Here is a 23,077-nt window from a genome sequence, read left to right as displayed (position 1 = left end):
AGAAAATAAATCTCCCTTGCAACTACCATGGTTAAGTTCAGTAATGTTTTTTTTTTCCTTAATAGGTACTTGGAATAAAACATACAGAAGAATAGCATCAGATCAAAACCACCACTACCACCAACTTCTTCATTGCCTCCACTCCAAACATACTGTAGCAGGAAGAAGGCTTTTGCTCCATAGAAAGTATGACACATTTCTACTTAGTAATAGAGTTCCCAGAGCTCATAAACAATCCTTGAAGGAAAAAGTAAGTAGGCAAAAAATGCCACAACTTGTTTTTGTCTAATTTCTTACAAACAAGAGTGATCATAAAATGTACAGGGATAGTAGTCTTCCACACTATAGAATAGTAAAACTGGAGCACTCCCTCTCTGCACAAAGATTCCATTGTACCAATTAGGGAAAAAACTAGCAAAAATGGGAAACAATTTTAAAATTTATTTTCAATTCCCAAAAAGGAGCTTGGCAAAGAAATCTAAAACCCACCAAAACTCTTTAAGAGCTTGCTAGGTTCGTGTTTTAAAATGTGTGGGTGGATGTGTGTGTGTGTGTGTGTGTGTGTGTGTGTGTGTGTGTGTGTGTGTGTGTGTGTTTAGTTATTAGACTTTTCTTTTTTGGGGAAGAAGGGTTGGAAGAGGAGGAAGAGAAAAACAGAGAAGAAAAGACAGGCAGACACCAGCATATAAAAGACAGAGATAAAGTTTGAACAAGGTTGAGTGCTATTTGGCAGGAAAAAAAAAAAGAGAGAGAGAAGAAACTGTAAGAATGTTGTAAAATTAAAAACATACTAATTGCGCCATGGCCAATTGGTTAGAGCATCGGCCCATGGACCAGGGAGTTGTGGGTTCGATTCCAGTCAAGGGCATGTACCTCAATTGTGATTTGATCTCCAGCTCTGGTTGAGGTCCTGCAGGAGACAACCAATGGATGTGTCTCTCTCACATCAATGTTTCTCTTTCTCTCTCCCTCCCTCCCTCCATCCCTCCCTCCCACTCTATCTGAAAATCAATGGAAAAATATCCTCAAATGAAGATTTAAAAAAACAACAATAAAAAACAAACTAACTGCATAATAAGTGCAATAAGGTTAAATTTAGGGGGGAAAAATTCTGTATAAATATTCTATAAAGTATTAGCATTATTCAGAAGATGAATTATGAACCATTATTTTAACCAAAACAATTATCTCAATTCAAAATAGGCAATTATAAATTTACCATTATTTATTAATAATTCCCTTTTTTAAGTGTATTAAAGGTACCTCTGTATTTGGGGGACTTAGGTTCATCTGAGTAAGCCTTTTAATAGGCATATTTTCACCAGTAAAAACATGGTTTCCCTGTGACTCCTTGCCTTGAAGGTCACATCAGCAGGCAGTTAGAAAACTATACATACACACCTTGCTAGGAAACCACTAATGGGAAGATTTCTGATTTTTGCAGAAAATTTGAAAAACTAAACGTCAATTCTTTTGGTTGTTAACTACCTAATACCCATAAAAAATTTAAAAATTAAAAAAACTAAAAAAGAATGAATAACTGTGAAATAAGTATATTTAATGAGCAATCTGGTACCAAACGAGTTGAGATTTCTAAACTACATACAGGATAATGCAACCGAGTATTACATATAGAACATAGAACAGCTGTTGATATATCAACATAAAATTAATGTGCAAATTAAAGAAAAAATAAATCTGAAAAACTAAATTGAAAAAAAATTATACATGTAATTATTTTAATAATATCTGTCATATGCCTAATTCTTCTCTTTGATTTCCCCTGAGATTATTAAATCAGCCAAGTTCCTATTTGTAATTCTATACCCTTTAGCTATTTTTTCGATCCTTTTGGAATAAAACATGTTACCTTAAAACCAACAGGTAGTGTAAGCTGCTAATTTGGAAGACATGGTTTAAAACTGCCTTTAATATTTTATACTGAAATAGAAATCCTGTTTTTCCTTTAAACAAAAACAAATTGTTAAGTAAGCAGATGATGGCACTGTGTTGAAGAAACAAAATACAAGATCTCATTAAATATCTGCTCAATTTTGACCTAAGTGTATCCCGATATCTATACTTGAGCCTTCTGGTCCTTCAATAGTGGAAAAACCTTAAAAAATAACACATCCTTCCATTTCGCCTCATCCCCTGCTCCCACTGCAGAACACACCTGTTGATGTTGTGACACATGCGAGGTATAAGCCTAGCCAGGAAAATAAGAGATTCCCAGTCAGGCTCATCTTTACTGGAGATTCCACACACATAACTGTAGGAACGACAATCACCCTGAAAGTAAAAATGCAATCAATAACTGTAATGGTTTCACAGAAGTCAAAAGATAGACCAGAAAACATCATGCACAGTGACACCATTAATAGTAATCGTTTTTTGAAAAAAAGTTGTTTATAAAAGTATATACGAATACTTTTCTAATAATATAAATAAATCCTAAATTTAAATCTCATGTTAAATTCTACCTATTTCAGTTCAGACATATAGTGTCATGGTAATTTCAAAAATTTATTCAACACATACCAGAGGCCCATTGGGATTTCATTTCAATTATCTGCCCAAATTCGGACAGCCAACATACTTAATTTGGCAGACCAGATGTGCCCATGTTGATTAGGTGAATAAAAGATTCTTAAGTCAGAGATAAAAAATAATTTCATAAACATTCACTTATCAATTTCTTTAAAAATGAACTTAAGTTCATTTAAAAACAAGTAAATAGGCAATACTATGGATTTCCTTTTTCTTTGTCCTATTTAATCCAAGTAATTTTCTTTAAAAAAAATATCAATTTAAAATATCAATAAAAAACAATTTTAAAGGAGTTATTAGATAAGTACCTAATAACCAGTATACTGAGAAAATGAGAATTCAGAGTATGTAAATGCTAATTTGATAGTATCCATTAAAATTTAAAATGTACAATTTTTAATCCAGGAAATGATCTTACGGAAACATGAATAACTGCGTAAAGAAATAAAACATTACTTGACAAAATGACTATAACAATGAAATATGGGAAACAGTTTACATGCCCATAAATAAGAAAATTATTAAAATATGGTATTGTAATATATGGATTATAAGGCAGCAATAAATGATAATCTACTTGCCCTGGATGGTTTTGGTCAGTGGTTAGAGCATCCATGGGTGTTAGATTTTGTCAAATGCTTTTTTGGCATCTATCTTTTATTTTGTTTATGTAGTACAGTTACTGATTTGAGAATACTGTACCTTGTATCCCTGGGATAAACCCCACTTGGTCGTGGTGAATAATTTTTTAATATATTGCTGGGTCCAATTTGCTAATATTTTGTTGAGGATTTTGGCGTCTATGTTCACCATAAATATTGGCCTGTACTTTTCTTATAATTCCCTTTTATTGTATTGTTAAAATAAATGTATGTGGAAGAACACATACAACACAACCACAGACCAAGAACAGAAAAAATTATTTTTAAATGTATTGCATTTTTATTTATTTTTTTATGAGTATGGTTTACTTTGGTATTTAGAAAATAAACTTCACTGTTATACTAACCATGAATTACAATTTCTACTGGGTTTCCAAGGCTCTCCAAAGGCCTAAGAGACTAGAATAAACCTAACAACAAAAGAAACTTTTATTTTGATGAGTAGTGGATCCTAAATATGCTTCATTTTTTTAAATGTCACTCATCCAACAAATTCAGTAAAAAGAGTATTTTTATTGTTTTACATGAATAATCTCTAGAACTGTTCATTTCTTTTCACATGTAAATCTACTCTACAAGGCCATTATAAACACATGAAACCAGTAAGTACCACTCATACCACTCTGAGTTAAGTTACTGAGACCTTTTCTAGTTTTCATTTTACTACAAACTCTAAATAATAGAAAGAAAAAAAATAAACCTTCCTCTTTTCTACCATCTGAAGCTTTTCCCCCCAGAAGCTCACTTGAGAACCATATGAAGAACTGAATATAATCTAATTATGACTAGCATTCTAAAAGCGAAAACTATATGGTCCTCACATGCTTTTACAATGGGAAAGACACAACAATAAATACAAAAATGTTATTTGTACATTATCACAAGCTAAAAGAGAGAAGACATGTGAAAGAAACAGACAATGGTTTAAAAAATACACAAGCTGAGAACAAGACCTAAATGGTGTAACACGTTCATGTGGGGGCCTTCTTGCAGTTAGAGACTTGTAAAGCCACAGTATATTTCATACCAAAAAGCATAAATGAGAACATGACCTCTTGGTGACTATCCTTCAAGGCAGAAGCAAACAAGCTACCCCTGTAGCAAATCATTCTTTGAATTTTTACTTTAGGTTAGAGATGACAGATATTCCAAAATTCCAAAATCTCAGTCAGAATACTGAGTTCCTATAACCTTATTCACTCATAAACATTATATAAAATAATACCTTTTTACATTTCTATGCTTGGTGTATATATTTTCATATTTCATTTTCCCAAATCATCCCTATTTGAGTATTAGTAGAAAGAACATCAGAAAGTTATGTCACTGGTCTATGAATTCACACAACTCACCTGCACACCTACAGTTTTAATTGGCAGCAGGAAGGCATTCAGTGAATGCAGACTTGTAATTTGCATCAGTTTCTCTTGGTCCTCTTCTGTTGTGCAGGCTTTGACTCTTTGTAATAGCGTATGAGGCTGAGAAAACCAGAGATATTAATTTTCCAAGAAATAAGGTACTTACTCTTTTGGCATCTATTAATAACTTACGTATCTATACTTACTTCTTTGTAACAATAGATCCTATTGAGTATTTCTCTTTTGACTTGTGTGTGTTATGTGGTATATCAGAATTTCATTCCTGAGGGCTAGTGCTTTGAGAAGTTAAATATAGAAATAGATTACATTTACATACATCTAGGCTTTAATCCTCTGTCACCAGTAAGGGACATACCTCATGAGCCAAAACTTCTCCTCATCTCTAAAATAAAACTTTTTGCCATAAAGTCAATTTTGTCTGAAATTAATCCTCCTACTTCCCTTTTTTTATTTATTTGCCTGGTATGTGTTTTTTCATTCTTTTATTTTCACCCCTTCTATCTGTAGGTAAAGAGACTATAGTTAGATTTAGTTTTCAATCTCTTTTGATAATCTGTCTTAACTAAAAGAGATGCTAGTTCTTTTAATTAATTGTGGGTTAATTATATGGCTGGATTTCATTCTACCATTTTATTCAGTAGTTTCTATTTCTCCCACATTTTATGTTTCTTTCTCCTTTCTTACATTCTGAACAGATGATTTCTCTCAGCTCATTTATTTCCTCTTGGTTTTGAAGTTAAACCCTCTGTTTTTATTCTTTTAGTAGTTCCCCTTAAATGTTAACATACATATTCAACAAAAGAGAATTAATCTCTCTGACCTCCTGGTAAACAATACAAGCATCTTTAAATGCTTGAACTCCAATCACCCCCTTGTGGTTTACATGCTATTTTAGCTATATATTATAATACTTTTGAAATAAATACCAAAAGTTATAGATTATTATTTTTATTATATATTCCATGTTTGCTTGAATTTTACCCACATTCTTTGTCACTTTTTCTTATATCTCAGACCTTTCTCCTGAGATCCTTCTGCTTCTCCTAAAATCAGTCCTTTAAAACAGTGATTCTCAAGCCTAGCTGTACACTCAAATTACCTAGTATAATCAGGTCCCATCCTGGATTAAGAAAGAAATTCTAGGAAGAAGGGATCCAAGCATAGTATACTTCAAAAGCACCCCAGACAATTCTAATACATAACCAGGGTTAAGAATCACTGTCTTTATTAGTTCCTTAAGTAATAAGCTAATGGTAGTAAATTCTATGTATCTGAAAATGTCTTTATTTTGTCCTAGTTTTAGCAGACAGTGTATCTGTTCACAATTACTTTCTCTTGGGACTGCGAAGTCTTCTTGCTTTACTATTGCTTTCTGTATAATAGTTTTTCCTTTGTAGGGTAAATCATTCTTTTTTCTGCAGCTGCTCTGTCTTTGGCAGTATGCAGTTTTGCTAGGTATGCAGCTCAGAGTCAATTATTTTCCTTTATCCTGATAGAAATGTGTTTTCCTGAATCTGAGACATGGTTTTTAACCAGTGTGGAGGAATTCAAATACTTTTGTCTATTATCTCCTTTTGGTAAATATGTTAAAATTAACCTTTTCATTCTATCTTAACTTCTTCTATCCACATTTTGCCTTTGAAACATCTTTCTTTAGCTATTTTTGTTATTATTTTCATTTCTAGAATATTAAAACTGCCCAGTCATTTTTGATAGTCTCTTAGTATATACCTTATTCTTATTATCAATAGCTTCTTTTAATTTTATGTACTTCATATTATCTAATTCCATTGTTTGAAATGTTTGAAGGCTTTGTTCTGCTAGTTTCCACTAACTCTCATTAATGGTGCCTTGCTTCTCTACATATTTTGTAATTTTTTACTGTAAGCTCATTAGTTGTAACTGTATCTATGGGAATTCTTTGAGGGCTGGCTGAAGATATTCCAAAGAGTAAATTAATTTACATTGCTTCTTGCCTGATATCTGGAAGCACTACCAACCAAGGTCCACTTTAAATTAGAAATTGAATTCTTAGCTTACAGTTTTTCAAACAACACAGGTTATGAATTTAGGCACCAAAGCTATAGGACTAGAAGACTTTTCCATTCATCCTCAATTTGGAGCTAAAATAATTCCCCATGCTTTCTTACAACACATATAAAGTATTTTAAAACATATTTTCATAGCATTTTTAAGGACTCAGTGTATCCAATCTGCTGTATGACTGGCAATAAAAGTCTGCATTTAAGTGTCTCTGTAGAATATTTTCTTCCTAGTCATTCTAAAAGTTAAATTACTCTGTATTTTCAAATAATAAAACCCTAATAAATTAATTTTCAATTCTGGAGTACAAGAACCCTTTCAATTCTTTGTACTGATTAGCTGTGTCTGTTTAAAGCTCCCATAATACACAAGTTCAATGTAAATTATTACCTTTTTAACACTTGCAGAGAAATCAGCTACTATTTTCAAAATATTGTTCGTTTCAGGAAAGTCCTTACAAATATAAGGTTCTTCAGCACATATTACCCTGATTGCCAGGCCAGGACCTAAAGAGAAGAGTAACGATAATATTTAATATAAAAATTTCACTATTCCCAAAATATCAAGTCCTTCCAAAGATTAAATCCCGTGTGCATTTTAAGTTTTTTCCCAGTTTTATTGAGCTATAATGGACATTTCACCATTGCAAGTAGTTTCTAGTGTAAGAATCAAAAACGACATGTGTAAAATATTTAGCAGAATCCCTCGCACACACTAGTACTCAAGAAATGTGACCTATTAATGTTTTTAGTTTAATTAGACAATTCTATCAACTCATCACCAAATGATGAAAGCTAGAAACTGAGTTACAAGACTTGCTCAAATTCAAGAACTCATAATAAAAACAAGTTAAGATTCTCAACCCTAACTTGAAACAAATATCACCTCTAATTAGTTTTTTCTATATGACAGCAAATGACTATTTAAACTGTATATTGTTTATTTGTTCATAAATTAGTTACATATGGCCTGTGCAAAGAAGTGTTCAGCTATTCACACAAGTGAGCCGTGGTATAAGGATTTGAGAAAACCAAGTTTTAACCCTGTCTTCCATCATAGCATCATAGAAAGAACATACAAATCCCAGCTCCGACACCAAGAATTGTGTGGCAATATTATTAAAATACCTCTATTTCTTGGTTTTCTCATCTGATGGCAACATTATATGCCAGATGTACAGGGATGGTATAATATTTAAATATAAATACAATGGAAAATAACTATTTAATAAAGTGAAGTATATATACTAAATACTAACAAAAATGTTTATTCCCTGTCCACCCTTTCCTTTCTCTCAAGTTACACATTCCCTGTGATAGCAAATTATTTCAAAATTATATGAATTGATTTTTCTTCCACATGAAGGTCTAAGAAAAAAATCAAACAGAATTCAATTTTAATTTTACCTGGAAATGGATGCCTGGAAACTAACTCTTCTGGAAGTCCAAGTTCTCTGCCTAAAATTCTCACTTCATCTTTATGAAAATCTTTCAGAGGTTCTATTACTTTTCCCTACAAAGGATAAAAGCCAATAAAATTAGTAACCAAAATGACATGGAAAACAAAGAGTTACAAATTACTGGCTTTCCCTGTTGTCTTTTACCTTAGATTTAAAAATCAATTTTTAAAACTTCCTTTCTTCCTGTATGCTTATGAGCATGAGGTGACTATTTCATGATATTCTCTTTGAAACATTTTAAATATAAACCTTTTGAATATCAATAAATCAAAGAAAACCTACCCACTATCTCTGATATAGTTCTCATTGGAATACGAGGCAAGTTAAAAATATACTAGTGTTTCAAAATAAAACTCTCCAGATGATACCACCAAGAAAATGAAAAGACAACCCAGAGAAGGCAAATCATATATCTAATAAAGGACGTATAATTAGAATATATAAAGAACACTTACAATTCAATTAAAATATAAATAAACCAATTTATTTATTTATTTATTTTTTTTATCCTCACCCGAGGATATTTTTCCATTTTTTGTACAGATAGAGTGGGAAGGAGAGAGAGGAAGGGAGAGAGAGTGAGAAACATCGATGTGAAGGGACACATCGAGTGGCTGCCACCCGCACGACCAACCAGGGCCGGGGACAAACTGCAACCGAAGTACGTGCCCTTAGCGGGAACCGAACCCGGGTCTCTCCGGACCGCAGGCCGATGCTCTAACCGCTGAGCCAAACTGGCCAGGGCTAAATAAACCCATTTAAAAAGGAGCAAAAGATCTAAATTGATATTTCTCCAAAGAAGATATACAAAGAGCCAATAAGCCCATGAAAAGGTATTTAGCATCATTAGCTATTAGTGAAATGCAAATCAAAACCACATCAGATACCACTACACATTCACTAAGATGCCCAAAATAGAGACAGATAAATCACAGCCATTATGATAGCTACTATCAAAACAACAAGTATTGGCAAGGTGTGGAGAAATTAGAACACTTGGCATCGTTGATGTGAATGTAATATGCATAACCACTACAGAACATTAAGGAAGCCTCAAAGTATTAAAAATAGAACTACCATATGATCCAGCAATCCCACTTCTTGTTATATATTTAAAAGAATTGAAAGCAGGGTCTATAAGATATGTGCAAATCCATATTCATAGCATAATTCACAATAGCCAAAAGTAGAAGCAACCAAAATGTCCATTGTCAGATAAATGGATAAACAAAATGTGCATATATTTACAACAGATTACACAGCCTTAAAAAGGACATCTTGCCCTGGCCGGTTTGGTTCAGTGGTCAGAGAGCCCGCCTGCGGTCCGGAGAGACCCGGGTTCGGTTCCCACTAAGGGCATGTACCTTGGTTGCAGTTTGTCCCCGGCCCTGGTTGGTCGTGAGGGTGGCAGCCACTTGATGTGTCCCTTTCACATTGATGTTTCTCGCTCTCTCTCTCCCTCCCACTCTGTCTGTACAAAAAATGGAAAAATGTCCTCGGGTGAGGATAAAAAAAAGGACATCTTAACATGGAATAACCTTGAGGACTTATGCTAATAAGCCAATCACAAAATGATTTCACTTATATGAGCTATCTGAAGTAGTAAAATTCATTGACACAGAAAGTAGAACAGTAGTTTTCAGGGGTTGGGAAACAGGAGAAATGGGTATTGTTGTTCAATAGGTAGATTCAGTTTTGCAAGATGAAAAGTTATGGAAACTGTTTCCTAACAATGAAAATATACCTAACACTACTGAACTACACACTTGAAAATGGTTAAGGGAGGGAAGGGAAAAGGTTTTCCTTTAGGAAAGTCTGTGTAAGTTTTTACCTCTTCTCTCAGTTTTCTGATAAGCTCTGTGTCATTGTGATGGGTTTTGATGAGTTCAGCTTTGCCACTTGCAACAAGGGATGCACTTTCAATTAGATCAGGCCGTAAAGTACCTTGGGCAAGGAAAACCTCCTCAGGTTTCAGGTTCATTTCTCCAATTACTTCATTGGCAATCTATAACCAACAGGAGTAAAACAGCCTTTTAAAAGATAAATCATTTAAAAAGACAGCAAAAGTTTATACTTTCAGCTAAATTTCTCAAAGTCCTTATGCAATATTGACCAGATAAAATCTACCAAATCCCAAAATAAACTCCTTTAAGGTCATATGTTCTTTAAAGAACATGCTGTAACATGATTCAAAAAGGTGTACAAACATCCCCGGCCCCTTCAAAAGCTAAAAACTAGTCACTGAAATATCAAAAGTTTAACATCAAATGAAAATACCTATTCTTAAATAGTCAAATCAAATCAATAGCACAACATAAGTTTATACATTTTAAACTTATAGTAAAACTCTTAGCCAAAAAAAACTCTAAGTTAGTCAGCAAATTTGGTTGATATAATGACTACAAAAAACAAATACAAAAACTCACATCAAAAACACTACACACTGAGGATATTAAAAGGGTACCTTAACAAAAGTATCCCCAATGATTTTTCTTTTCTCCTCAGGACTTGTAGTCATATTTAACGTTTTGCTAATTCTTTTCCGTGGAGTTCTGTCTTCATCTGATATTGGTAGAGTTGTTGTTCCATTGTAGAAAGAATGAGCAGCATTTATCACTGGGCAGAGAGCAGAAACATGTTTTAATCTAAAAAAGATTCTTAAATATCATACTAACAAATCTAACTAAAGAAAGAAAGCCCAGATGGATCCTTTGACCTCCCATTAATTTGCCTACCTATTCCAGAACTGCCCTGATTAATAGTCTGGACAAAGGCACTCATTAATTTTGTTCTTTTGTGAATCTTGTTAATGATCTGGGCTCATGATAGCACACTTATGCTGGCTGCTTTCTCTCTATTCAGAGCTCCACCAGAACAACAAGCAAAATCAACAACAAAAAAACATGGCCCCAAGGGTGGTTCATATCCAGGGATCAAAGTTCTCAGAAGGACACACTGACTAGTCTCCTCACAAACTGATGTTAATGAACATATATTTAGTGATCGTTAATTGTCTCTTTACATTTAAGAGCAAAGTATTCAAAAACTGACTAAAATCTCTATTTGGCAATGAGACTGAACAACTGGTGAGCTTCACTGTAAAATGACAAGGCAGTTGGCTATTTCATTAGGGGACCACCAGTGAATCTGTGTGTCTTTCTCTTAAGCTCTTCAATTACTCTAGAGAAGACACCTCCAATCTCCTGCCTATCAGCAGCAGAGCAAGGAAGTGGTGGGGAGAGGGAGTCACCATTCAGTACACAGAATTCTACTTAATTCTATTGTTTTTATTTTTTATTTTATTTTATTTTTTTTTAATCCTCACCCGAGGACATTTTTCCATTTTTTGTACAGATAGAGTGGGAGGGAGAGAGAGGAAGGGAGAGAGAGAGAGAAACATCGACGTGAAGGGACACATCGAGTGGCTGCCACCCGCACGACCAACCAGGGCCGGGGACAAACTGCAACCGAAGTACGTGCCCTTAGCGGGAACCGAACCCGGGTCTCTCCAGACCGCAGGCCGACGCTCTAACCGCTGAGCCAAACTGGCCAGGGCAATTCTATTGTTTTTAATGTAAAATCTTACTTTCACCTTCAACTATGCCTGGTACGCCTATGCCGAAGTCAAAGCCTCTCTTGTTTAGCCTCTCTAGAGAATAAATCCAGTCCTCTGATGGGGAGGGATAACAGCAGTTTGTTCCTGTGTTAAGGAAAAGAATCTGCTTCCCAGATTTCCAAGCAATCCATTTTAGGCTCACCCAGAGAATCATGCTGCACAAGAAAGCCAATGCTTCCAATTCCTGAGCCTCCCCCAAAGTCTTGCTTTTTGTTGGCTTTCTCCCCTCATCCCCACCCCAAAGTTTTGGAGTTCCCCATTCTACTTTGTCAGTTACCAGGAACAGATACAGGTTTTCGTGCAGCTAAACAGTTTTACAATTTGGAGGCCCCTTTAAAGAAAATAGTAACAAATTATTTTAAAATTCACAAGTCAGTAACTAGGGTGGCAAACCTGAACTTAACTATATACACAGACTTTACTGCGTTTCACAGATGTTACTGTTTTTTGTTTCTTTTTTTTATTTTTTAATTGAAGGCAAGATCCTCCACTAACAAAAACATTACAACTTGCTTTATTAGGGTGGTCTGAAATGGAACTTGAAATTACCTTGAAACCATGCCTATATCACTAAACCCAGAATATGTCTAGCTGAGCTTTTTCTTAAATTCATCCCAAAATGCCGATAGCCAATGGAACACCACCCAAAAGAGAGCAAATTAGAGAAAACAAAGTGAACTTAACTACAAATTATTAAAGTATCTTACTTGCAAATTTCATAAAAATATATGACATGAAGATAATACTAGGGCACCTCCTAGGATTTTGGAAAAGGTTTGGCTTGTGGATCATGAACTTTAAACTTTATTAGCTTAGAAGTAATCCCTTTATCCATCTGCTTTCCAACTTCCAACACTTTGTTGAAACCATTAGACCCCTACCCCCTGCTCTATTCTTTGTCCTTGTGGCATTACACTTGTCTTATGCCCATACAGTCGTTTGGAGCAATAGACCAATTTTCATTTCATGTATAACTAAAAGTGTTCAGTTTATATTCAACCTTTTGACATTGATTTCAATTAATTCAGTAAGACATACGGTTTGCATCATTAAACTACCAACTTGACTTCACTGTAATGATCAACTACATCTTGTTTTATTTAAAAAACAAAACAAAACAGATTCTCCTAAGTGTAAATGCACTTATGGCCTAAGAAGTTTATTAGTGCCCTTAAAAAAAAATGACTATAGACTTTTCATTTTTTTTTTTTCATCCGCACCCGAGGACATCTTTCCATTTTTTACTCAGATAGAGCGGGAAGGAGAGAGAGGAAGAGAGAGAAACATCGATGTGAAAGGGACACATCGAGTGGCCGCCACCCACACGACCCAACCAGGGCCGGGGACAAACTGCAGCCAAGGTACATGCCCTTAGCGGGAACCGAACCCGGGTCTCTGTGGACCGCAGGCTGACGCTCTAACCGCTGAGCCAAACCGGCCAGGGCGACTATAGACTTTTCAGTCCTCTTCTCCATATAAGTCTTTCTGTTTGTAAAATAGTCCGTATATACATACCTGTTCTAGGAAGGCTTGGGTATTCTCATGAATAAATAATATTACGAGTGGGAAAAGATAACTTAATAAAAGAGACTGAGTAGAAAAGAACAATGATAGCTGGAAAATGGTAACTTATTGATCTATGTATAACATTAGGAGTAATCAACAGTTTTAAAATTTATACTGGGACTCTTCCTGAACCAGTAGTAGTTATAATATATTAAAATAAAAATATATTTTCAACCATGAGATTATTGGGAAAACTGCTTACTTAAGGCAATGTGCTTAAACCATAGGCTAGATTTGATTAAATAAGTCCTGACATGTAAATTAGCTTTTCTGGAGTTCATCAATACCTTTGACCTGAATTCCAAGTTTTTTGAGGGCCTCTTCTACAGACTGGCTTTCTCGTTTTCTCATAAAGCCATTATCAATGTGCACAGCAATGACCTGATCTTGGTTCAACGCACGATTCAGCAAAGCTGTACAAACTGTTGAGTCTACTCCACCGCTGAGTAAAACCTAGAGGGTGAAACAGGGGGGAAAAAATCAAATTGAGTACAATAAGCAAAAAGAAAATTTAAACTATCAGCTTAAATTGTTCCCTAAAAAAATTGTATCAAAGGAATGTATAGGAACTAAAAAAGCACTCTGAAACAGTGCAACTCACAAAGCCTATGATCACCTAGTCAACATTGAAGAGCTATATGGAGGAAGCCAGTTCTGAGTTCTAGTATTATTGACATACATGTAATTTGCAGACTTTCAGATGTAAATTACTTACCAAAACTTTTGATGTGCCTACTCTCTCTTTGATCTCTCGAATGCACTCAAGTTCTCTGTTCTGCACAGTGAAGGACCCACTGCACCCAGCTATATCATAGAGGAAGTTCTTCAGTATTACTTTGCCATTTTCTGTAAGGCCAACTTCAGGGTGGAACTGTACTCCATACAATTTTTTAGACTCATTCGCTATACCTTTACAAAGAAAATAATCACAAATTAAATTTTTTTCATGTTGAAAGACTCAACTATTACCCACAGTAATTCCTCACAATTTCTTCCTCTATAAATGTAAAAACTGATATGATTTGGTTGGATTTTTAGCAAAAGAAAATTATAAAAATAAAAACTATATTACCATGATCACTCTTTATACAAGTCTTTATGTAGCAATTAATGAACTATATGACAGAAAACTAAGTTCTACAAAGATTATTTCACAGTAACCTCATTTCTCCACCTAGCTTACTTCAATTGTCTTGACTATTTAATACAATAACTCAATTTTGGTTCTTGGACCCACAGAGCTTTCACATGCAATGTGCAGGTACCAATTTTCTCTATGAGAAGAACCTCATATATTACACCAGACAGAATATTCAAGTGTACTATTAACCACAAATATAACTTCACTGACTTGACTAATGTGTTTCTGACAATTACTGATTAACTACTAGGCGGCAGATGTTAGGCTAAATATTTTACACATGCATTTCTCATCTATGACTCTGAGATAACAAGAAACTTACCTGAACTCAGTCAATTAAGTAGTTAAAATAGGCCTGGAAGGCTCCCAAACTCTTACTCATTCTACTATACCAGGGAACCTCACACTTTTTAAGTTACTTGGCTTCTAGGACACTACTCTCTTGGTTCACTATTTCACTATCTGCTCCTTCTGAATCTTTTGTTGGCTCCTCTTCATCTTACCCCTCTCCACACAAGAAAGTTGCCCACTATTCAGCCTTTAAATCTCTCCTCTGTACATTCTGAGTGATCCCAAACTCTCATGACCTCAAATTCTACCCATATGTTGGTACCCTCCCAAATCTGTACCTCCAGCCGTTTTTTCCTCTCCAGCCCAGACTCATACAACTACCTACTCATACCTTCATTTGAGTGTTTAATAAAGTATCTAGAATTAAATATGCAAACCTAAACTTCTACATTCTTTCCCATCAGGTAAAGAGAAACTTTATCCTTCTGGTTGCTCAGGCCAAAAAACTTGGGAGTTAAAACTTAATTCTACCCTCATTTCCACACTCCACATGCAATCCAACAGCAAATCCTGTATATCTCTCCCTTCAAAACATGTCAAAATCCAGTCTAACTTCTGTTTCCAGTCTGGAATGCAAAAAAGATGGAAGATGCCACTCTGTCCTAACAAGAAGTAAAAAACTGACTACTGCCCTTGGAGAGACTGATGGTGAATACAAAGAGTCACAACTTAACAGAGAAGAAACCCATGAGTGCACACCTCCACAGGAACCACTGCCAAGGTGGGGAAACCTGAACTATAACTGATGAATTGCTAGACACTCATCAAGTAAAAAACTAAGAGATAAAAACTCCAGAAGGACCCAGTCACCAGAGGCCCCCATACTTTTGTAAATTTGATGTCCAGCAGGATTCGGTAAACCTTTCCCATTGCCCAGCTGGTGTGGCTCAGCAGACTGAGTGTTGTCCCATGGTCCTGGTTCGATTCCCGGTCAGGGCACATGCCCAGATTGTGGGCTAGATCCCCAATAGGGGCCATGCAGGAGGCAGCCAATTGGTGTTTCTCTCTCACATTGATGTTTCTCTCTCTCTCTCCCTTCCTCTCTCTAAAAATGCAATAAAAAATGTTTTTTTTCCTATAAAGGGCCAGAGTTAAGTATTTTTAGCCTTTGCAGGTCCTACTGTCTATCACTAAAGCAACACATAGTATCCATAGACAATAAAGTAATGGATGTTGCTGTGTTTCAATAAAACTTTATGTCTGAACTTCATTTAATTTTCACATCACAAAATATGATTCTCTTAAAAAAAAAGTCCAACCATTTGAAAACATAAAATCCATCTTACCTTGCAGGTCATAAAAAAACAGTGAGCACAATTTGACAGGAGGCTGTAGTTTGCTGACTCCTTGACTATATATAGGACAAAGTCCAAGTCCCTTATATTGAACAAAGACTTTTCATTAAATGACCACTGTCTAAATAATTTCACCTTTCATCTTCCGCTTTATTCTCTACTCCAGCCATTCAAGCTAGTGTGATTACCAAAACAGACCATGTTCTCACCACAGGTCTATGCAAAAACCAAAAAAAAAAATGGAAAGCATCAACAAAAACAAAAACTCCTGAATAATAAGTGATTAGAGCAGGACGTAGGATACAGGTTAAAAAAGTTCACCTCTTTCTCATACACCAGCAACGAACAAGTAGAATTTGAAATTTAAAACACAATACAATTAACATTAGCACACCTCCCCCCAAAATTAAATACTTAGGTATAACTCTAACAAAATGTATATAAGATCTCCATGAGAATCCAATTACACTTTACCACTTCCACCTCTGCCACACTATTCCTTAGAGCATTCTCACCTTTACTGATTACTACCACAGACTTCTAGCTGGTCTCCCAGCTTCTACATTTGACTTTCTCTCTTTTCTCCTCATTATAGCCAGGATAATCCTGATATTAGATCACGTCTCACCTTAACCCCACTTCACTACGAGTAAAGCTAACGGTTTGAAAATGGCCTCAAACATCCTGTGTTCCCATCCCCAGTAACCTCCCTGGCTTCAACTGTTACCACTCTCCCAACGCCCCATGTTTATTCCACTCCAACTATCTACTCTCCTTGCTGTTCCTCAAACACAGTCCCATCCCAGAAGCTTTGTACTGCTCTTTCCTTTCCCCCTAAATATCCAGAAGGGTCAGCACTTACTTCTTTCATGTCCACTATCGTCTTCCAGAAATACCTTCCCTGAATATCTGATATAAAATATTAAAACCCTAATCACATATATTCTGCAACTTTCTTCACCTACTTTTTCAATGCACTTAATAAACACTGACAACTAATATATTCTGTATTGTCTGTCCCCTCTCCTCAACTAGAATGTTAAACAAAGATTTTGTCCATTTTGTTCATTATTGTATCTTGGCACCTAGAACTGCACGTGGTACATAGTAGGTACTCAAATATTTGTTGAGTGAATAAAATACATAAACCATCTACTAAACATTCCAATATGAAAACCATTCTTGATCATTTTTATGCTAATATATTAGTCTGTTAAGTAACTGCTGGCATATTACTTAACTCATTTTACCCATGACAAATCTTTTTTTCAACTTATTATTTAGATATGGCATTTCAAACAAAAAGTACTTTATTAACCCATTTTTCCTTTTATTGATTTCCAGGATTACTGGTGATTTATTTACATTACAGTTATCAAGTAAGCAAGTGATTACAAACCACTAGAAAATCAATTCTTCTTCTTCCATAAAACAGAAAACAAAAATTATTTCGGAGCATGGATTGACAAACTTTCTACAGAGAGCTAGATAGTAAAAATTTTAGGCTTTGTAGAATATACATGTACACTCTCTTTTATTATACCCCTTTAATAATGTAAAAATCATTATTAATTCCTGGACATACTAAAACAGGCCATTTGCTGGATTTAACCCACAAGTTATACGTAAGTTTGCCAACACTGGTTCAGAGAAATTCCATTTTGCAGCCATCCAAGATACATGCCTATAAACCTAAGAAAGGCATTTAAAAAGGCAATTAAATCTAGAGAGATGGACAGTTGTCAAATTTTTCCTGAGCTGTAAAAATATAGCTGTGTTTTATATCTGAAAAGCTTACGTTAGGATAAACATTTTTAAAAGTATTTCAGAGCAAACCATTAGGTGACTTCTCGATAATCCTTCTAATACTAAATTCCCTTCACAAATTAATGATTAATCCTATGACATTTACAATGTCTTTAAAAAATAGGAAAAATCAAAAACAGTATCTCATACAGAAACATATTCTCATACTCTTCAGATAAGTTTTTAATAATAAAATCTGCAAAAGTTTTAGAATTTTTACCTGCCACAATGTTCCCAGAACGTGCCATAACCTTGAATCCATCAGCTACTTTGTCTACACTATCTCCATGGGTAAGCAAAACAATTTCTTCCTTCTGGAGGCCCCTAAACATACAGAAGAAAAATATAACACATAAAAGACATGATTAATGGGTTCTTCTGTTTTGTTTTTTCCCTCATTTTATTGAGATATAATTAACATACAACATTGTGTAAGTTTAGGTGTACAATGTAGTTATAGATATAGTGAAATGATAACCACAATAAGGTTACTGAACACATACATCATTTCAAAGAGTTACCATTGTGTGTGTATAGTGATAACATTTAAGATCTACTCTCTTATCAACTTTCACATATACAATACAGTATTGTTAACTGTAGTCACCATACTGTACATTAGATCCCAGAACTTATTTACTTTATAACTGGAAGTTTGTTCTTTTGCTTTAGAAATACTAGTTTGCCATACGTATAGATCAAGAAAAACAGAAATAAGCATGTAATAGTGGAACTTGTTGGAATTTAAATTTATCCTATCCATTATTTTAAAAAAAAAGCCAATGAAAGAATATTAAATCTATGTGAAAAAACAAGCAAGTAAGTAACCAATAGTCCATCAAATTGGGCTTTATCCAAAACACAGAAAAAAAACAAACAAGAAAGCAGGTGACTAAAACTTAAGTTTTCTGGACTTTCAGAAAACTGAATGAAAACAAAGCAATTTTTTTAAGTAAAGCAGAAGATAAATAATTTTAGGAAGCTACTAAAGCTATACACGTAATCTATTATCAAGTAGCAATATAATCAATTAATACATTCACTGTATTAAAAAGATAGCATACCAGATAAGTTATGCTCAATGTAGAAAAAGTGAGGAAGAAGGAGACAAAGCACATACTAAGTCCAACAAATGGGTGGCCTGCTAAGTACCCAGCAAGAATGTGGTGGGGAAAGGTATTCAAATGCATTTGGTAGATGCAAGACAGTTTAAAATGGTATCATCCATTTGCCACATCTGGCATACATGTTTAGAATCACACTCTACACCAAAGAGTGAAAGGAGAAAACTACAAATGCTGGGATCCCAAATATGTAATCCCAAATAGGTGTCCAAGACTGCAGAGGTGCTTTTAAGTTATGTCGTAAGTGCTTTCTTTATTCCTAGTTAGAATCACCACCTCCTCTGCTGTCTTGACACTCAACTGGAAAACAAATACTATGAAAATTACACCATTAGCCCTGCTGTGGCCTTAATTTTGTCTAAGAATTACAGAATCTGAAATTTTGAAGTATAACAATCCAACGTTAAATTAATCTACTATCATTCTTATTCGTCTAAAAATATCTGTAATACCTGAATAACGAGCATGTGTTATCCACACTAATACTGAAGACTCCATCTTCTCTAACACTTTTTTTGTGCACAGTACCTCCAAATACTTTATTCATCATCTGGTCAAAGAGAAAATAAATTAGTGTTAATATAAGTCAAAGGAAAATTACCCATTTTCTTATGCTAATTTAATAATTTATACTCCTTGTCTTAGGGATATATTATGTCTATGCCCCCAAAATAAAGAAAGTTTGATAAATGTAGATAACTTGGCATTATTATATATAATTATACAGTTAATTAAGATACATAGCTATAAAACAAACTAGATTAAAAATCTGACCTGAGGTTAATTTTCATTAAATACTGGCAGATTTTCCAGTGTACAGATATTAAAGTGTACTTTAATTCATCTGTTAAAGATAAATTTCTCTAATACTTTCATTTAAGTTCAATTTAAAAGCATTTTAAAAGGTAATATGAGCTTAGAAAAGGTCAGAGTAAAAACAACAAGAAAAGCTGTGGTATTAAAACTAGACAGGTATAGCCCGGCTGGTGTGGCTCAGTTGTTGAGAGTTGACGCATGAACCAAGAGGTCGTAGGTTCGATTTCCGGTCAGGGCACATGCCCAGGTAGGGGGCATGCAGGAGGTGGCCAATTGATTTTCTCTCTCATCAATGTTTCTATCTCTCCCTCTCCCTTTCTCTCTCTCTAAAAACAAATTTAAAAGAAATTTCTTTTAATAAATAAATAAAACTAGACAGGTAAAAATTCCTCCAAGCAGTTTAATCTGTGGCCCCAAAGAAAACAGTCTGAAAACTGGCAGAAGGCTGTGCTATGGATATGAGATAAACAAAAAATATCTGGTCTTTCAATTAAACTCATTTGTTCGAATCCCATACACCTAAAGACTCTTATTTCAAATGGTCTCTTCCTTCTGCCCTTCCTTGTGTCAATCTTATTTATATTTACCTATGTCCAAACCCCCAACACCAAAATAAACACAAACAAGATTTTTATAAACATTAAATCTGCATTGATATAATCACAACTCATCTTATTATGTCTGTTCCACAACACGTGTCATAAGATATCTGCCATAATAATGCATGCCAGTTGACCCAGACCCCAACAGAAAAGCAGACAAAAGGCTAGCTAAATGTTCATTCTTATAGTGCATCGGTGGCATATTCTTTAAAACCACCACCAAATGCTGCCCTCTATATTCTCCTCATACATATTCACAATAAACCTTCCTGCAATTAAAAAAAAAAAAAAAAAAAGTTAGGGTTAAGCCTATCAGGAAGGAAACTTGTTAAAACCTTGTTTAACCTAATACCGATATAGCACCTTGTTTTATTGTGTTCACCACTTAATTGCTCTTCACAGTTGTTGCCTTTTTTGTTTGTTTGTTTGTTTGTTTTACAAACTGAAGGCAAGACCTTCCACCAGCAAAAGATTACTACTCACTTTATTGCAGTTACCTGGAACTAAACCCATGATATCTCTGAGACATAACTGTAGCAATGTTAGCTACTAAAATATAAATATGATTGTGTCAGTCTATAATTAACTCTTTAGCATTTATAGCAGGGATTGGTAAGTTTTTCTAAAAGGGGCCAGAGAATAAGTAGTTTAGCCTTTGCAGGCAAGCAACACAAAGCATCCATAAACAATATAAAGGATGTCACTGTGTTCAAATAAAACTTTATTTTACGAACACTGAAATCTGAATTTCATTTAATATTCATGTCACAAAATATAATTCTCTCAAAAAAATTCCCCCCCCAACCATTTGAAAATATAAAAACCATTCTTAGCTTGCACGTCTTGAAAAAAACAGGCAATGAGCCCCACTGTCAAGAGGCTGTATTTTGCTGATACTTGATGATAGGACAAAGTCCAAATCCCTTATATTGAACAAAGACATTTTTTTCATTGAATGGCCACTGTCTAATTAATTTCACCTCTTATCTTCCCCTTCATTCTCTACTCCAGCCATTCAAGCTAGTGTGATTACCAAAATAGACCATGTTCAGGTCTCTTCATAGTCCCAGGAGCCTAACAAAGTATGTGGCCCAGAGCCATCTTTCAAATCTGCTCAATGAAATTTGCTTCTATATATTCAGTGAACCTTGGAAACCTCTAATTTGCAGTTCTTAATTAGAAGACAGCTGAATGATTCAGATAACCAAAGCTGTTGGAACTCTACACAATTTAAAAGTCCATAAAGTTCAAATTAAAGGCTTTTTACAAAGCCAATGGTTTGAAGTAAAGTTTAAAGCTATCTCGTCCGGCTGATGTGGCTCAGCGGTTGAGCATTGGCTCATGCACCAAGAGGTCGCTGGTTCAAGTCCCAGACAGGGCACATGCCCAGGTTGTGGGCCTAGTCCCCAGTGGGGTGCATACAGGAGACGGCCAGTTGATGTTCTCTCTCACTGATGTTTCTGCCTCTCCCTCTCCCTTCCTCTCTAAAATCAATAAACTAAAAATATTAATACATAAAATAAATGAATAAAGCTATCTCACCTGTTCAGAAGGCTTTCATACTTATTTTTGGTTACTGATTATGCTACTTAAGGTTAAAAGTGCAAGAGCTGAGGCCCTGACCAAGTAGCTCAGCTGGTTAGAATGTCCTGCTCCCCATAAGCCAAGGTTGTGGGCTCAATCTCTGGTCAGGGCACACACACAGAATCAACCAATGAATGCATAAGTGCATGGGGCAGCAAGTTGATGTCTGTCTCTCCAATTGAAAAAAAAAGTGGAACAACAAATCGATGTTTCTCTCTCTCTAAACTCAGTAAATTTAAAAAAAGAGCAAGGAGTTGAACAATCAGCTAAGTGTATGTTTTTGTGAGATAGGAATAATTTTCTGTATAATAAAAACAATTTGCTTTCTTATTAAAGTTTTGTTTTAGTATTCTATTTTGACTTAAAGAAATGGTTTTAAGCATGGATTCCTGATAACCCCAACGTCCTAAATGCCTCAAAGAAATCACTGTAGTACTCTAGGTCTACCACCCCCACCAGATCAGCCCTTATTTTATCTATCTTAAATGCCAAAGTTTTACAATGAGGTTTAGGTTTGGGAGGAAGAAAGAGAAATTCTGTAAATAAACAATTTGACAACTTTGTGGAAGTATATACATTAAAAAAAATGCTTATAAAAATGTTTCTTAGAACTCTTTTAAAAAAACCAAATGAAATTACTAAGAATGAAAAATCACAATCTAGAACTATCTGCAATACAGTCACAATCCAGAAACTAACTGCAATATACATAATTGGCAAAAATTCAGTATTCAGCATATAAAACACAATTTTAAAAAAAGATAATTCAATAGAAAATGGGCAAAACTCAAACAATGTTTTAAAGTAAAGCAGACACTAATGGCAAATAAACATACAAATCTTACAATAATAAGGAAAATGAGCATTAAGACTACAGTGTGATCCTATTTAGTGCATCCTCAGATAGAAAAATACAGAAAAAAAAATCTGACTCTGTCAAGAATTGGAAGCACAGGAATTTTTATACACTGCTGAGAAAATGTAAATGGGGGTGTTGGGGTGCTGGAGCGGGGGAACTGGTGGGACAGAGTGGGAATATCATTACCTAGTGATGCTGAGACTCAGAATTTCAACTCATGGTTA

General features: G+C 34.8%; 1 protein-coding gene across 2 annotated transcripts in view; it reads right to left on the bottom strand.

Moving 5' to 3' along the window:
* Positions 1 to 23,077, bottom strand: part of GMPS (guanine monophosphate synthase) — a 57,786-nt gene that overhangs the window by 3,834 nt on the left and 30,875 nt on the right. For both annotated transcript variants that reach the window (XM_036243107.1, XM_036243108.1), the window contains exons 4-13: positions 19,445 to 19,542; positions 18,089 to 18,192; positions 13,991 to 14,184; positions 13,563 to 13,728; positions 10,558 to 10,709; positions 9,925 to 10,098; positions 8,041 to 8,146; positions 7,025 to 7,140; positions 4,565 to 4,690; positions 2,177 to 2,292 (exon numbers count right to left, since the gene is read on the bottom strand). In XM_036243107.1, coding sequence (XP_036099000.1) covers positions 2,177 to 2,292; positions 4,565 to 4,690; positions 7,025 to 7,140; positions 8,041 to 8,146; positions 9,925 to 10,098; positions 10,558 to 10,709; positions 13,563 to 13,728; positions 13,991 to 14,184; positions 18,089 to 18,192; positions 19,445 to 19,542 — 1,352 coding nt within the window. The remainder of the gene's footprint in view (positions 1 to 2,176; positions 2,293 to 4,564; positions 4,691 to 7,024; positions 7,141 to 8,040; positions 8,147 to 9,924; positions 10,099 to 10,557; positions 10,710 to 13,562; positions 13,729 to 13,990; positions 14,185 to 18,088; positions 18,193 to 19,444; positions 19,543 to 23,077) is intronic.

This window comes from Molossus molossus, unplaced genomic scaffold (assembly GCF_014108415.1).
Source record: "Molossus molossus isolate mMolMol1 unplaced genomic scaffold, mMolMol1.p scaffold_m16_p_5, whole genome shotgun sequence".
In the NCBI taxonomy this organism is placed as follows: domain Eukaryota; kingdom Metazoa; phylum Chordata; class Mammalia; order Chiroptera; family Molossidae; genus Molossus; species Molossus molossus.
This window is presented reverse-complemented; position numbering and strand designations above follow the sequence as displayed.